This window comes from Myotis daubentonii, chromosome 11, assembly GCF_963259705.1.
Source record: "Myotis daubentonii chromosome 11, mMyoDau2.1, whole genome shotgun sequence".
Classification (NCBI taxonomy): domain Eukaryota; kingdom Metazoa; phylum Chordata; class Mammalia; order Chiroptera; family Vespertilionidae; genus Myotis; species Myotis daubentonii.
In genome coordinates, this window is record NC_081850.1 from 75,883,685 (window position 1) to 75,898,805 (window position 15,121).

The 15,121-nt window shown below is 47.1% G+C and overlaps 1 protein-coding gene across 16 annotated transcripts in view; it reads left to right on the forward strand.

Moving 5' to 3' along the window:
* Window positions 1-15,121, forward strand: part of RALGPS1 (Ral GEF with PH domain and SH3 binding motif 1) — a 257,027-nt gene that overhangs the window by 71,919 nt on the left and 169,987 nt on the right. For 14 of the 16 annotated variants that reach the window (XM_059658077.1, XM_059658078.1, XM_059658064.1 and 11 more), the window contains one exon: window positions 6,873-6,923. The exons of 1 other annotated variant lie outside the window; for it this stretch is intronic. In XM_059658077.1, coding sequence (XP_059514060.1) covers window positions 6,873-6,923 — 51 coding nt within the window. Of the gene's footprint in view, window positions 1-5,898; window positions 6,055-6,872; window positions 6,924-15,121 lie in introns of all 16 variants that reach the window. One more of the 16 variants, XM_059658073.1, reaches the window with a different exon arrangement.

Below are 15,121 nucleotides of genomic sequence, written 5' to 3' on the forward strand. Positions count from 1 at the left end.
ATTATCTTAGAAACTGAGAAATATAAGGATAGAACTCAGTCTTTAAAAAAAAATATTTTTATTGATTTTAGAGAGGAAGGGAGAGGGAGAGAGAGACACATCAATGATGAGAGAGAATCATTGATTGGCTGCCTCCTGCACACCCCAAACTGGGGATCGGCTTGCAACCCAGGCATATGCCCTGACTGGGAATCCAACCGTGACTTCCTGGTTCATAGGTCGATGCTCAACCACTGAACCACTCAGGCTGGGCCCAATCTTTGTCCTGCCTTTTACCTTTGAATTGTCCTGGGTAACCAAATAGTAGATGAGAGAATATTTCTTTGTATTAAATTATTTCAGTTAACAAAAGGGGGGAAATGATAGAATTAGAATATCATCATTGTATGACCCCAGTGAATTAATAGATCTAAGCATTGAACATCAGCCACTAACATCACAAAAAGAGAGTAATTATGTGCCTCCTGATGAAACCACACAGCACCACTTCCAGTCCTGCCATGGAATCCAACCTGGGTCTGATCAAGTCTCTAGTTCCAGCTGCCACTTGCAGGAAATTCCAAAGACAGAGGAATATGTTGGCCTGCACCATGAGAGTGGGGAACTGTGTCGGTCAAATGGCCTGGATTCTTCAGCAGATACATTATATGGAACAAAGAGGTAGAGAGAATAGATGTAGATTAAAAGGAACTTAAAAATATGCATCAGCCTGGCCAGTGTTGCTCAGTGGTTGAACCTTGATCCAGAAACCAAGGTCACAGGTTTGATTCCAGGTCAGGGCACATGCCGGGGATGTGGGCTCGATCTCCAGTAGGGACTGTGCAGGAAGCAGCTGATCAGTGATGCGCCTCTCTTTCTATCTCTCTGTCCCTCTTCCTTCTTCTTCTCTCTAAAAATTACTAAAAATATATAAAAAGTGCATCAAAGTTTTAAAAAGACACCAAGATGCCTTGGTATACACATACTTGGGTGATAAAATTATAAAGAAACATCCTGCCAGTTCTCCCTGATAGAGTTAACTTGATCTGTGGGAGAGATTCCCAAGGACCTCTGAGCTCTCAGCTCAAATCTGTTTTCACAAGGCCTTTCTGTTCCCTGGGATGGCAGGATTTTTTTTTTTTTATTCTTTTTTTTTTTTTTTATTGCTTAAAGTATTACAAAGGGTATTACATATGTATCCATTTTATCCCCCCGCCCTAGACAGTCCCCTAGCCTCCCCTATCACCCAGTGTCTTATGTCCATTGGTTATGCTTATATGCATGCATACAAGTCCTTTAGTTGATCTCTTACCCCCCTACCTTCTGCCCCCCAACCCTCCCCGGCCTTCCCGCTGCAGCTCGACAATCTGTTTGAGGCAGCTCTGCCTCTGTATCTATTATTGTTCAAAAGTTTATAATGGTCTGGGATGGCAGGATTGATCCAATGTCAGGAGCGCTTGGCCAACAATCTCTGTGGGTCTGGCAGGAGAGATGCCAGATAGCGATTACTTTTGACAGTAGGGAGGGACTTGTGATTGAGACAAGGCACATGGAGGAACTCTGAGGTGACTTTTTAAAAAATTGTGTTGAACTATATGTAACATAAAATTGACCATCGTACTATTTTAAGTGTATAGGTCAGTATTGTTAAGTACATTCACATTATTGTGCAGCCAATCTCTAGAACTGTACTCATCTTGCAGAACTCTGTACCCATTAAATAACTCTTCATGCCCTGCTACCCCCAACACAATTTTACTTTCTGTCTCTATGTATTTGATGACTCTGGGGACTTCATATAAGTGGAATCACACACTGTCTTTTTGTGACTGGCTTATTTCACTTAGCATAATGTCCTTGAGGTTCAACCATCTTGTGGCAGGTGCCAGAATTTCATTTCTAAGGCTGAATAAGATTCCATCGTGTGTATATACCACATTTTTTTGTCCATTCATCTATTGATTGGGGTGGCTATTTCTTGACCTGAGTGGTGATTACAGGGTGTTCATCTATAATAAGTCATAAAACCATGCATTTGTTTAATGTGGTTTTCTGTAAATGTGTGTTACTTTATTATAAAAAGGGTTAAAATTATTTAAAAGGTCCTCATTTTTTACTGGGGACACGCTACAGGTAGATCTCAGTCCTTTTACTCCCCAGTGGATGAAAGCATAGCAAAAAGCATTGCTGGGACTTGTCTTTATCGTCATTTGGTCATGGGCATTCTTCTAGGTCAACATGTATGGATCCAATTCTCTATTTTTAATAGCTGCATGATACTCCCGAGTCTGGATATACCATGTTTTTTTTTTTCAACAAGTCCCTTTTGGTGGCCTTTAGACTGTTTCCAGATTTTTGCTACTAAAAATAATGGTGCAATACACATCTATATTTATATCTGTATCTAAACATAGATCTCTATGTAAAATTTCCTTATATACTGGTACTTTTTTTTCTGTAGGCATAGAGATTCTTGTGTCAACAGTATGCTTATATTTCTCCTTTTAGGAGACAATATCTAAATGCAGTGAATGATCCTGGATCAAGACAAAACTGCTATAACAAACAGTATTGAGATAATTAGCGAATTTTGAATGTGGACTGTATATTAGATAATGTTGTACTAATGATAAATTTCCTGAATGTGATAAGTTTAACATGTAAGAGGGTCATCTTGTTCTTGGGAAACAACACACTGAAGGGTTTAGGGGTGAAAAGTCATAGTATTTGCATGTTACTCCCAAATGGTTCAGAAAAATGTTCGTGTGTAATTACTAGGTACATACATAGAGATGAAGTACATGAGGCAAAATGTTAATAATTAGTTAAGCTAGGTGAAAGGTTATAGAGTTCATATTATTCTGGAAACTTTTTTGTAAGTTTAACATTAAAAATAAAGGTTAAACTCTTTATGAATTACTGCCAGATTACTTTCCAAAAAGAACAAACAGAGCAGCTCATAGTCCATCAGTCGCGATGGCACTGGTGGGTGCCAAATGGCATCTTCCTGTTTGATTTGCATTTCCTTGACTCCAGTTCTAACCCTGCTAGATGTGTGCTTCCTGTGGCTCTGGGAGTAGAAGCCGAATGTGTCTTTGGAGCGGATTACTTTTTGTTCTGTGAGCCCTCCTACTTAGGTACTGGGAGAGTGATCTAAATGCACATTTAAAGAGATCTTCTATAAGACAGACCACTGGTTGCCAATGGTTTTTCTTGGGTTCATTTATTTGGGGGTAGAGCGCCTTAAACTAGGGGTCTAGTTGGGAAGAGAGGATTCAGTCAGCCACTGTTGGAGGGAGAAACACTACAATTAACATATGCAAAACCTTTTTCTTTTTCTTTTTGGCTAGGTAGCTTTCATTTATCCATATAATAACATCTTTTTCTTTAGGGCCATGCCGGGAGCCGGTCCATCCTTGCTGTTTCAAGGGACCTGGCATATATGGCATACGGTTCTTAATATGTTTGCTCACCTTCTTGGCGCTGTGTTTTAACCAAGGTCACCTCTCCGAGAAAGGTTGAATCCCCAGGTAGGGATTTTCCCCTGAAGTTAGGGAGGGAATAAAACCCCTCAACTAAGTGCCAGGCGGGTAATTAATCCCTTTAACTATGAACAATCATGCTTAAACTACATAATCTTTTCTCCCTGGAATGGAGATAAGAAACGCCCTAACTTTTGTAATAGAGATTGATAGGATTGAATCAACTGGTATAAATACAGTTGTAACAAGACAGAAACACTCAGACTCAGAACTCAGGAGACAGAATTCAGAAGACAGAACCTACACGGAGCCTAGAGACAGAAGAACTTCACTGGCGAGAGCATGCCAGAGGATCCTGGACCGGGACTGGCCTCGGAGCCTAGAGACAGAGCCTAGCGGGAGAACATGGCAAGGGATCCTGGACTGAACCTGACTACAGAGATTGGCAGGAGAACCTGACTGGAACCTGGACACTGAACCTGACTGGAGAGCCTGGACAGAACCTGGCTGGAGAACCTAGCGAGGGAACATGGCTACAGAACCTCGCTGGAAATCCGAAGCAGAACCTCTCTGGAGATCCGGGCTAGAGATCCTGGCTAGGCTGCTGATCAACTGAACACTATCTCCGTGTCATTCCTTCTTCGCCGACTCCGTCCACACCTTTAGGGACCCCTGGACCTGCTGGGGTTGGACCCCGGCAGGGCCACATTGTAAAGTGGCCATATAGGCCTCTCCATTCTGAAGGATTCATATCTGCCGAAATGTTTTGAGATATGTGGAGATTGGCCACTTCCCTAAAAGGCTAGAGTTTTAGGAGGAAGGAAGAGATGGGAGAAAGAGTTAGGATTAAAGAATGCCAAGTGACTAGCTTAATTGGACCATCCTGTGTTGAGGTTTTATTCCCCAATAGGATGCTTGTTCAGGAGTGTTCTCATCGGTCCAGGCATGTGCTCCTCACTACCTCGGGTTTGCTGCTTGGAACTGAGTCTCATTGTCTTGTGTTTCTGTGGGGGCTGTGCCACACCCCCAGGAGATACCCTTTCTCTCCAGGAAGCCAGGGCCCTTCCCTAGGGAGGGCTGAGAGCTCCCACCCTTACGAACACCCTCCCTTTTTGTTAAAACTGCCTTCCTTGAGGTGCTCAAACTTCCCGGGAAGGGCTGCTCAACCAGCAACCTTTTTCACAGGTGGTTGGCCTTGGGGTAAAATGACACGAAATAGATAATTGGGTAGTTTTACCTATGTATTGAGATATTCTTGCTCTGGACACTGCATCTTTTTTGGTTGGAGTTGAGAGAATAGAAACGGGAGAGATTCTCCTGAAAACCCTCAGATTGTGTCTTTGGGACCAGCCAGTCTATTCGAAGTCTGGTGACCTCTGTTGACCTAGTTTGTTTAGAATAAAACACTTGAACACATATTCTGATTTACAGCTTGAGCAAGAATCAGAATATTCGAAACTTGGACCATCCAAAAAAATATATGAAACGTAAAGTCACTCTTCTAATAAATCATATGAAAATTCAGTAGCAAACCCTAGAACTGATGGCAGGATGCAGAGGAAGTTTTCTCATTTTCACATTAGCAGACTTTTGGTTCTTTTCCTAAATGACATTGCAAACATCCTGCCGGTTCTCCCGGATAGGGAGTTAACTTGATCTGCGGGAGAGATTTCCAAGGCCTTCTGAGCTCTCAGCTCAAATCTGGTTTCACAAAGCCTTTCTGTTCCCTGGGATGGCAGAATTAATCCAAGGTCAGGAGCATTTGGCCAACAATCTCCGTGGGTCTGGCAGGAGAGATGCCAGTCTGTTTGCACTGCCTAGGCCAGACACACAGGCCTATAGGCCACAGGGCTTAGTAGTCACTGGACACCCAGATTATGAGGGCCAGATCCACGCGTGCTGGGGTCCCATGCCTCCTTGCCCCTGGTGGTGGACCGAGAGGTGGAGGAGGATGGATTCCGAGTGCTTCATTCCCATCCACTGTCTCTGCCGCGCTTCCATCAGTGACAGCGTTTCTGTGCACATGGAGGGCACTAGCCTTTTGGGGGACAAAGAGGCTCTCCACCGAAACTACCTGCTTATTTCCTTCTCCTGCTCAGAGATGTTCTCTCTGTGTATATAATATACGTATAGAGTCTCTCTATATATACACACAACCACACCCACATCCATCTCCTCTCCCTACCCCCCCCCCCCCCACATACGTATATAGAGAGTACCTGTCAGGTGCCAGGCATTCTGCATCTTTTGTCTTAGATTTTCACAGAGATCCTATAAGATAGGGATTATTGTTCCTGTTTTCTAGGTGTGGCATCTGAGACTGGGAGAATTGTCAGGTGTCAAACAGAATATTGCTGTTAAGCAGTGGTAACCAGACATGTACCCAAGCCCCAAGCCCCGCTGAGCCCTGAGCCCTCAGCCCATGTTTATTCCACAGCATCACGTCCTCCCAGATGACCAGATGATCTGTGTTTGGCGGACAGGGTGTCCTCTTGCACTAGGAGGCATCCAAAGGCCGTCAGCTCTCCTCCCTGGGCTGTCATAGAGGCATCTGTTAGCTGACACCTGGCAGCCCATGTGACACAGGAGATAGGTAGGTCATGTGTAGTCAGCTCAGCCGTGCCTTGGCCTGCAGCATTGTCAGCAGCAATGCCTCTCTTCCTGTTGCTCAGTGAGAACAGCCTTTTAACCAGACCTGTGTTTTCTGTGCTGACAACATAGTGCTTCTCAAGCTAGTTGTGGTGAAGGACCAATTTTTTTCATTTCCAAGCTACAGAAGACTAATACTTAAAAAATATAATAAGAGTATCATGGCAAATTACTATAAAAGTTTCCCAGTGCTTGCTCTTAAATTCTGTAGTTATCTCATATACTGTGGGCCGTGGAATAAACAGCCTGTGGTCCACACTGGCCTGTGGAGGCATCTCGAGTGTCACTCTACCATATGATTTTGAGGAGGCTTAGACTTCAGAAGAAATTTCTGTAAGCCACAGTTTTCTTTTAAATTTAGAGTAATAATGTCTCTGTTTAGCACTCTAAATTTTAATATTGTCAACTTTTTACAATTACAAAAGTAATTCATGCTTGAAAAAAAATCAACTTAAATTATACAAAAATATCCAAACCAAAAAATGTTTCCTTTTCTCTCAGTCCCAACCTCCAAACTACTTACTATTACCATTGCTGACGTTGGACGTTTGTCTCACATTCAAGAAAGAAGGGTGTGGATCAAGATTTATGACGAGGGAAAGGACAGGAAAGGCATTTTAAAAATTTGTCTGTTTTCTACTCTGTCTTGATTTTTATTCAAGGGGGAGACTATAACCTTTAAGAGTGTTATTACTCTGTATAGATTCACAGGAACACGACAGTTCCTTTATGTTTTCTAACACCCATTCTCTTTTGTTGCAGAGCCAGATCACATTAATGGACATCCCTGTGTTCAAAGCCATCCAGCCAGAGGTCTGTACCTTGTCCTTCCTACTGTTCCAGCAACCACATTAGAGTGACTCAGTTTCTCCCTTTCTCTCTTGAAGTATCTAAATGCATGTGAACGTTCTAAGCCTCATTGAAGGGAGCATCCAGAAACTGCATTCTCGATGGTGCTCATTCTTTGAGACAGGTGTTTGGGTTCTCCAGAGAATGGCACCATGTCTGGTCCACTCTGGCGGGGCTGCGGCATTGGTGCCCACGGCCTCCATGCCCGAGTCAGGTCTTGGCCCGCTAATGACTTTTCCCAGGCTCCTCCTGCGGGTAAGGGTCACCGTCCAGATAGGGTGTGGGGGAACGTTTTTCTAGAGAGGTTTCTTTTTGTTGATCCCAAATTCTGGTGGTTGCCTTGTATCTGGTTTTGAAACCAGTTGCTACGTCAAAACACTGTTTACATTAAATTGTAATGCACATTTGTAGCAACAGCATAGTCAATAAAGAGAAAAAAGTTGACTTTAAAACGTTGATTTAAAAATTACTGGAAATGCTTAGTAGTCCACAATGAGGCTTTATAGTTATTTTAGTCAGGGTTCTTCTTTTGTTAACAACTAATAGAAATGCATGTCAAAGTAGCTGCGATAGGCAGAAGAGGACTTTATTACAGGGATGAAGGGGCATTTTACAGAATGGGCATGGAGTTCAGGCAGCCTGGAGAGCCAACCAGGACACAGACCACGCTGCTTCTTGCCTCAGCTTTTCCCTCTGCTTCTCTCTTCTGCCTTCACTCCTGTCGGCTGATGTGGTCCAACCCGGCCTCCCCACAGGGCCCATGTTTACATGATCTCCCCTGCAGCCATCTCCACACTGAGACCGGCAACTCTCAGTCCAGCCCAGCTGAGTCACATGTCTAGTGCGGGTGCTGTGACCAAAGTCAGGAGTACAGGGCCAAGGCCTGCAAGCACAACTGAGCTGAAGGAACCCTGAGTGGGGTGCAGTTTCAGAGGAGTATTGGTGGAGAGATATGTCAAAAGGTGTCTGCTGCAACCAAAAGGTGTCTACTGTGAATTCCAGAACACTCTTACTATGCCCTTCTTACAGTATGGTAGCTATAAAGATGGAGAAAAATAGCATTTTAATGCTAAGTAAGACCACAGATCCAGGCCTCCTGGGAGCTGGTATCTAACCTATTATAGATTAGGAGGAAACTTGCATGTTAGCTGCGATCAGCATTTATGTGAAGACCTGGCAATGATCTGTATTATTTATGTGTGTGCGTGTGCGCACCCATTGTGTTCATTAGGTTTGGGGAGCTGAGCTATGTTTCCTTTTTTTGAATTGGCTGACATCCAGTCTTCTTCTGTTGTTTTTTTTCTAATGTGGAGTTATCTATTCTTTCTAACTAAAAAAATATATAACTGAAACAACTCGCTACCTCTTGGAGCCTTTGGGGGAATAGTTGTTTAATGGTCACCTTAGTTCTCAGCTGGAGCTACTTCTGATCCTGTTCTCTGCTTAGCTTTGGTCTGAGTGGCTTAGACATTTGTATCTTTATTCTCTGTCTTGAGCACTGAGCAGGGCAGCCCCGCCTGCTGTGAGCCCTGAACCCTGAGACCGCGTGTGCCGGAGGCGGGGGCGCTGTTCTGGCTGATGGCAGGAGGGACGGGCCGGGCGTTCTTCAGAGGCACAGCCAGCAGCAGACTTTTCCCCAGGGCACTGCAGTTTGGTTTTTTCCTTTTTAAATAGATTTTAATTGATTTCAGAGAGGAAGGGAGAGGGAGAGAGAGATAGAAACATCAATGATGAGAGAGAATCATTGATTGGCTGCCTCCTGCATGCTCTTCACTGGGGATGGAGCCTGCAACCCAGGCATGTGCCCTTAACTGGAATTGAACCCAGGACCCTTCAGTCCACAGGCTGACGCTCTACCCACTAAGTCAAACCAGCTAGGCCTACAGTTTGGAAGGTACCTCATCCAGGGCATATCTGATTTCAAGTTGAGACAAGACATTAAGGTGGGGATGTTTTGCTTTCAAGATTTAGCTTGGAGCAGTGGTTCTCAATTGTGGCTGCACATCAGAGTCACCTGGGCAGCCTCTGAAACATGGGTGCCCAGACTCGCCTAGACCACTAAATCTGAATCGCTGGGTCAGGCTCCAGAACCCAGTCGGCTCTGTTTTGCACAAGGTTCTGGTGCAGAGTGGGGATTAAGAACGAATTGCTTTGAGGTATCTGGAGAAGCCCCAAACTTGAATGTTTTGGATCTATGAGATGTTAGCTAAAAATGGAAGTGTTTGCTTCTCATTGTCATTGTCAACATTGCAATTAAAAGGAGGGCTCTGGGAGCTGCCCAGCTTTTTTACTGTTTTCATTTTTGTTAGCAGACTGAAAACTGGGATTTTCCCCCTTGAAGATGGCTGCCACATTGTGGCTGGACCATCTTAGAGTTGGAAGGACATGAATAGTGAACAATGTTAAGTTTGTTATAGGCAAGACTTTCTAGGAAGCAGAAGCCAGCATCTGAGAGCAAGATGGGCACTGTGAGTGACCCAGACTCCCAGAGGATCAGGAACCTTGGACTGGTGCCTCCACCCTGGCCACACATGAGAATCCGTTGGGGAGCTCTGTAAAAATACAGATGCCAGGCCCCGTCCTTGGAGATTCTGATTCTATGGGGTTGGAGTGGGTGGGGAATCTGTGTTTCAATCAGTGACAGTCAGTATGCTTTTTGATGCATAAATTGATCTGTCTTTAACCAGTGGGAGCCCTTTCATGTCACCTCCTATGTCAACATGATCCCTTCATTTTTGATAACTTCCTTGCTCTGTGGCACAATGAGATATTCCAGTGTGATGTTGTACACTTCCCACTGAAGACCTAGATTCAGGCATTCCTCAGGGTGCTGGTTTCTTTAGTGGAGAGCAATATTCATTGGTGAGAAGATAGTCATTGCTACTGGGTTGCTGTTGCTTTTAGGTCTTTTCGGTGGACAGGGTTAGGAAATACTTATTTTTTGAAAGAAAAATCATGAGATTGTAATTAGGGCAGGTGGTGTTATTTTTCCACAATTCTTCCTTCCCTCCTCATCCTTGTCATAACTTCTCTGTGAGTGTGTATATGTCCCAATTGTATAGATTTTGGGCTTGGTCCTGTGACTTAGGCACGAGTAATGCAAGGGGTAAGCTGAAGTGGTTGGAGGCATGGCACGTTTCCACCAGCCCTCTTGGAATTTCTACTCTCCGTGGTGTACTGTCAGCTATTGCTCGCTTAGCTGGAATCCCAAACCCAAATCCTGCATTCCAGCCCAACCTGGCACAGTCCAGGGGAACCCAGCAGAAATCAGTTGAGTTGAAGTCATTCTACAGACCTTTGAGCATGAAATAAGTAGTGTTGCCGTAAGCCTCTGAGAGTTGAGGGCTTTGTGTTTATACCACATTATCTTGTAGAAACATGACCAGTACAATGTTGATCTTTCCACTTCCAATCTAACATTACAGAGTTGTAAATTTCCTTCCCTTGATTTTTAAAATATATTTTTATTGATTTCAGAGAGAGGAAAGGAAAGGGAGAGAGAAATTGATACATTAGTGTTGAGAGAGAATCATTGATTGGTTGCCTCTTGCACACCCCACACCAGGAATTGAGTCCACAACCCAGGCATGTGCCCTGACTGGGAATCGAACCGTGACCTTCTGGTTCATAGGTTGATGCTCAACCACTGAGCCACGCTGGCCGGGCACTTGCCTTGATTTTTATATGTTATCTTTTACACTGATAATTTTGGTTCCTAATAACATTAAACAATTACATTTTTGTATCATACATAAAACTTGAAGCCCGGTGCACAAAAATTTGTGCACTGGCAAGGGCAGGGAGGTCCTTCAGCCCAACCTGTGCCCTCTCACAGTCTGGGACCCCTCGGGAGATAATCACCTGCTGGCTTAGGCCCGCTCCCCTGGTGGCAGATGGCACACCCAATCCCACGGTGTCTGCCCCGTCTCCCCCGGTCGCAGATGGCAGGCCCGGATCCCACGCTGGGTCAGGCGGCCGCTCAGATTATGCTACCGCCCCCCCGCCCCCGCCCTGGGCTGCACGAGGCTGGGGGTCTTGCTGCCGCCTGCCCCGCCCACCCCGCCCCACACAACACAAGCCCGGATCCCGCGCTGGGGCAGGCGGCGGCTGGGGATCGTGCTGCTGCCATTCCCAGGCGGGGCGGCGCAGCGGGATCTGCCTGCAGTATGCAAATTAGCCACCATCTTTGTTGGTGGTTAATTTGCATATCGTGCTGATTAGCCAGTGGGAGGCATAGCAAAGGTACGGTCAATTACCATGTTTGTCTATTATTAGATAGGATAGTTTTCAAATAACTATCATTGTTACTATTAACCAGTAGACTACTGTTAAAGCTTAACACTTCTTTGCAATTCCATTTATCTTTAGTTCCTCTTCTTATCTTCTCTCCCTCCAAGCCTACCACTGACACACCCAGGTGGGCCTCCCTCTTTACTCCCCCCAGAGTCTTTGGAAGCACCAGGGCAGAAAAGGAGGGCTAAGCCCCTTTGGTTCTGGAGATCTGCCTCCTGAGACCCTGTTGTAATCCTGGCGCCTAGAACAGGGCTGATAGTAAATATTTGTTGAATGAGTGGAGAGTGGCTGAAGGACTGGATGAGAGAAGTGCTGTAGCAGAATACTCTCTGGGGCCTGTTGCCAGGGGGCGCGTCCCAATTAAGGGAGCATTCTTACCAGGGTGCCTGTTTTGTGGTGTCACCACTTTCCCTAAAGCCAGGGTTTCGCCTGGTGAGCTCAGCCTTTGAAGATTCAAATTTCCAAATGCTGATGAGAACTGAGTAGAACTGTGGCTTCTGCTCCTTTCTGCAGGGGGGACCGCAGAGCATCATCCCAGGCTTAGAGGAAGCCAGGCAGACGGTGAGTTCAGGATTGGCAGGGAGCAGGGAAAATGGAAGTTAGCAAATGTGGAGCCACGACTGCCCTGCTCCCTGGTGACTCCAACAAGTGAAAATTTTATCGAAGATTGGCGTGCTAACGTAGATACAACTTGCAGTATAATAGCTCACAGCTGTGTTTAACTTATAAGGTGCGGCCTAGAACCCTAACCCTGTGGTGGCGGATTGGGTTGCAGGGGCTGGGCGGGTTCCTGGCCATTGGGGGGGACGGGGGGGGGGGGGGAGGAGGGAGGGCTCATTGTAAAAGACGGCTTTCCAAGGGGTCTGGGTGGCAGCAGCCTTGCGAGAAGGCACATTTTCAGGGCGGCATTTTGTTCCCACCAGCATTCTCTACCAAATAAATCTGTCTGTCATTATGCCCAACTCCCAGATTACGGAATTGAAGGTCCAACAGTTTCTCAGAAGCCAGTTTAAATGTCAGAACTGGTTTTGTCATTAGTTTCCACGTGGAGCAGCATCAAGGGGGAACGGCTGTTCTTAGAATGTGCTGAAAAGGAGCATGGTGTGTGCGCTGCTCAGTCCAGGGTCCTGGCCAAGCCGCGCTGCGGGCCCACTCACACTGCGCAGTGTGCCTAAGGGAAGGACACGATCTGACAGAGCTGGGTTTGCTCCCGGCCTCGCCCTTTCCAGCTCAGTTACTGCTCATTCTCTTTGTGCTTCGATTTCCTCATGTATAAGATGGGGAAAATCAGAGTTTTCACCTCACAGTGGGCATGTGAGAGCTGAGGTCAGTGCCTGCATGCAGTGTCCCCAGGAGCCTGTGCCTGTTAGTCCTCGCAGCACAAGTTCCCATGGGCTCTGTGTATTAGGACAAGGTCGTGCTCAGCAGAACCTTCAGGGTGCCTGTGTGGGAGCTGTGGCCCAGAAGAGGTGACACTTTCAGCAGCACAGAGATTAAGAGCATTGAACTTGGAACCCTTCAGACCCGAGTTCACATGCTGACTGGGCCCCTGGAGGGCAGGGAGGCTGGGGTCCAATGAAGGTGTGCATCATGGTGCGCGGAGGGCCTGTGGACATTGAAGGGAGACCTGCTCTGCCTCGGAGTCGGGACATCGGCATGGAGCCTTGAAGGCTGCAGGCGATCTTATCTTGTGGGTGATTTGGAGAGTGGGATGGGAGCTGGGAAGGGCATTTCAAGCAGAATGAATCACTCATTGAAAAAGCAGATAATCTATTGAGCAAAACTAAACATGACTTTTGGTGCTGGTGTCTGGGAAGAAGAAAAGCTGAGCCTGCCATTCTCTTGGTTCTCTGTCCTCAAGGGCATCGCTGCCCGGGATGTTGGCATACCCAGGGCTTGCCCAAAGTCAGTGTGTCATTTCTTCCAGCTGGCACTGGCACTGGCACTGGGGCCGTGTAGGGTCACAGAGGCCCACGGATGGGTATCTAGTGGGTCCGAGTGTGATGCAAACGAACTGCAGTGGGTACCAAAGTCAGTGAGGTGGGAAGCTGCTCTGTGGGCCTATGCTTCTTCCATTCTTCTCACTGCCCCCGCCAGCACTGCTCCATCCCCACCGCCAGGCTTCCCGTGGCCAGACCAGACCAACCTTCACGCTCCCCCTCACACATCTCATTCTCTGCTGTGCTACCTGCTGGAGAGACACAGACACAGAAAGGGACACTCCAACCAGAGTGAGGGCAGAATGGTTACAGACAGGAGACAAGAAGTACTGGGGGCCTGCACGGAGAGTGCGGGGAGTAGGTATGGGCAGGAAGCAGAGCTTTACTTCTATGTTAGCCTTGGGGATTTGCTGAGGCATTTCAAAAGGGGAGTGACATGACAGATTGGTATTTTAGGAAATTTATTCTAACCACCGGAGTGAGGCAGAACCAACTGGAGACAGGGAGACTGGTCAGCAGGCTTTGCAATAGTCTGTGTGAGGCAAGGGTTGTAGTAACAGAGAGAGGGGAGGGCCTGGTGCTAAACTGGTTATGGGGCTGCTGTGGAGCCAAGACGAGGGGAGACAGGAGAGAAAGCAGTGGACTGTGCATCCGGGGAGCAGAAAGAAGAGCAGAGGTCAAGAAGGAGGCAGAGAAAGTGGCCCAGGGATAGGAGAGGCCTAGGGAAGTAGCCTGGAAGTCAAGCAGGTGGTCAGCAGTGTTTTACCTGGGGGAGGGAGAGGGCTGATGGCCTGAAAGACGCAAAAAGGGCTGAGGAACCAGAAGTTAAGCAGTGGGCAAAGCAAAGATTTGATTAGGAGTAGGGAACAGAGAGGGAGGCCGGGAGGTCATGGGGGGAGCAGTAGTTCCAAGTTCAGTGTCTTGGGGGCAGAGTACTGGTGACTGTGCTTGAAGGGGTGATGGCTGTGCCATGTTGGTGGATGATGGCCTTTCTGGGAGGAGGTTGAGGTGCTGGGGGCTGTCCCTGGAGATGACAGCAGATTGGAAAAGACAAGACGATGACCCAGAGCTAAAGGCATAAGGACATCTTAGGGTTGAGAGCTGACAGCAATGTGGAGGGAGATGGAGGTGCCAGGAAATGGTTTGTGCTTCCCCAGAGGAAAGCTATGGACCTGGACTGGGAGCCTCATGAGATGCGGGACCAGAGTGTCACCACTACCTGCCACCTGAGTTAAGGCACAGGCTGGGTGCTCAGTGTTAGTGGAAGGCAGTCAAGGGGTGGTCTGGGGCGTGCTATCCTCTCTCTCCTCCTTACTGTGGCCCTAAGAACCTGGTATTAAAGGAAAAGGCCGAACCTAAATGTTTTGGGACATTATCCAGATAGCACTCATGTCCCTGTGGGGCACTCAGAGCTTGAGACCCCGAGGGCTGGCCTGCAGGGTGAAAAGTCCTGGGGAAGTACGCCGTTCCCCCGGGCTGCACGACACATGAGTTTAGGAAAACACTGCCTCTGGGTTCAGAAACCTGACCCTCTGGCCTTTGGTCTGGATGCTGTTTGCCTCTCTGAAGAAGCGGGCATTCCACAAGGCCGAGGTCAGTGTTGGACTCTGGACAAACCCTGTGTGTCTTTGCTGCTCCCTGGAATCTCAGTGCTGGGCCTGGGAGAAGGGAAGAGCTTTGCCAGCAGGGAGATCGATTTCGCTGACATCATTAAAACCCACTCTCAGGTCACATGCTGGGCAGTTTTCTCAGACCATTTCCCTGCACTGCCCCAGCCTGGCCTAAGCTATTGCCACCTCTTCAATTACATCTCCCGAGGGTCAGTCCCGCCCCCAACCCCCTCTTCCATCCAGAGACATCTTTCTACAGCCAGAGTCTGACTGCTTCCGGGTCCCACCAGGCACCCTCTGAGGCTCCCCACTGTTCCGA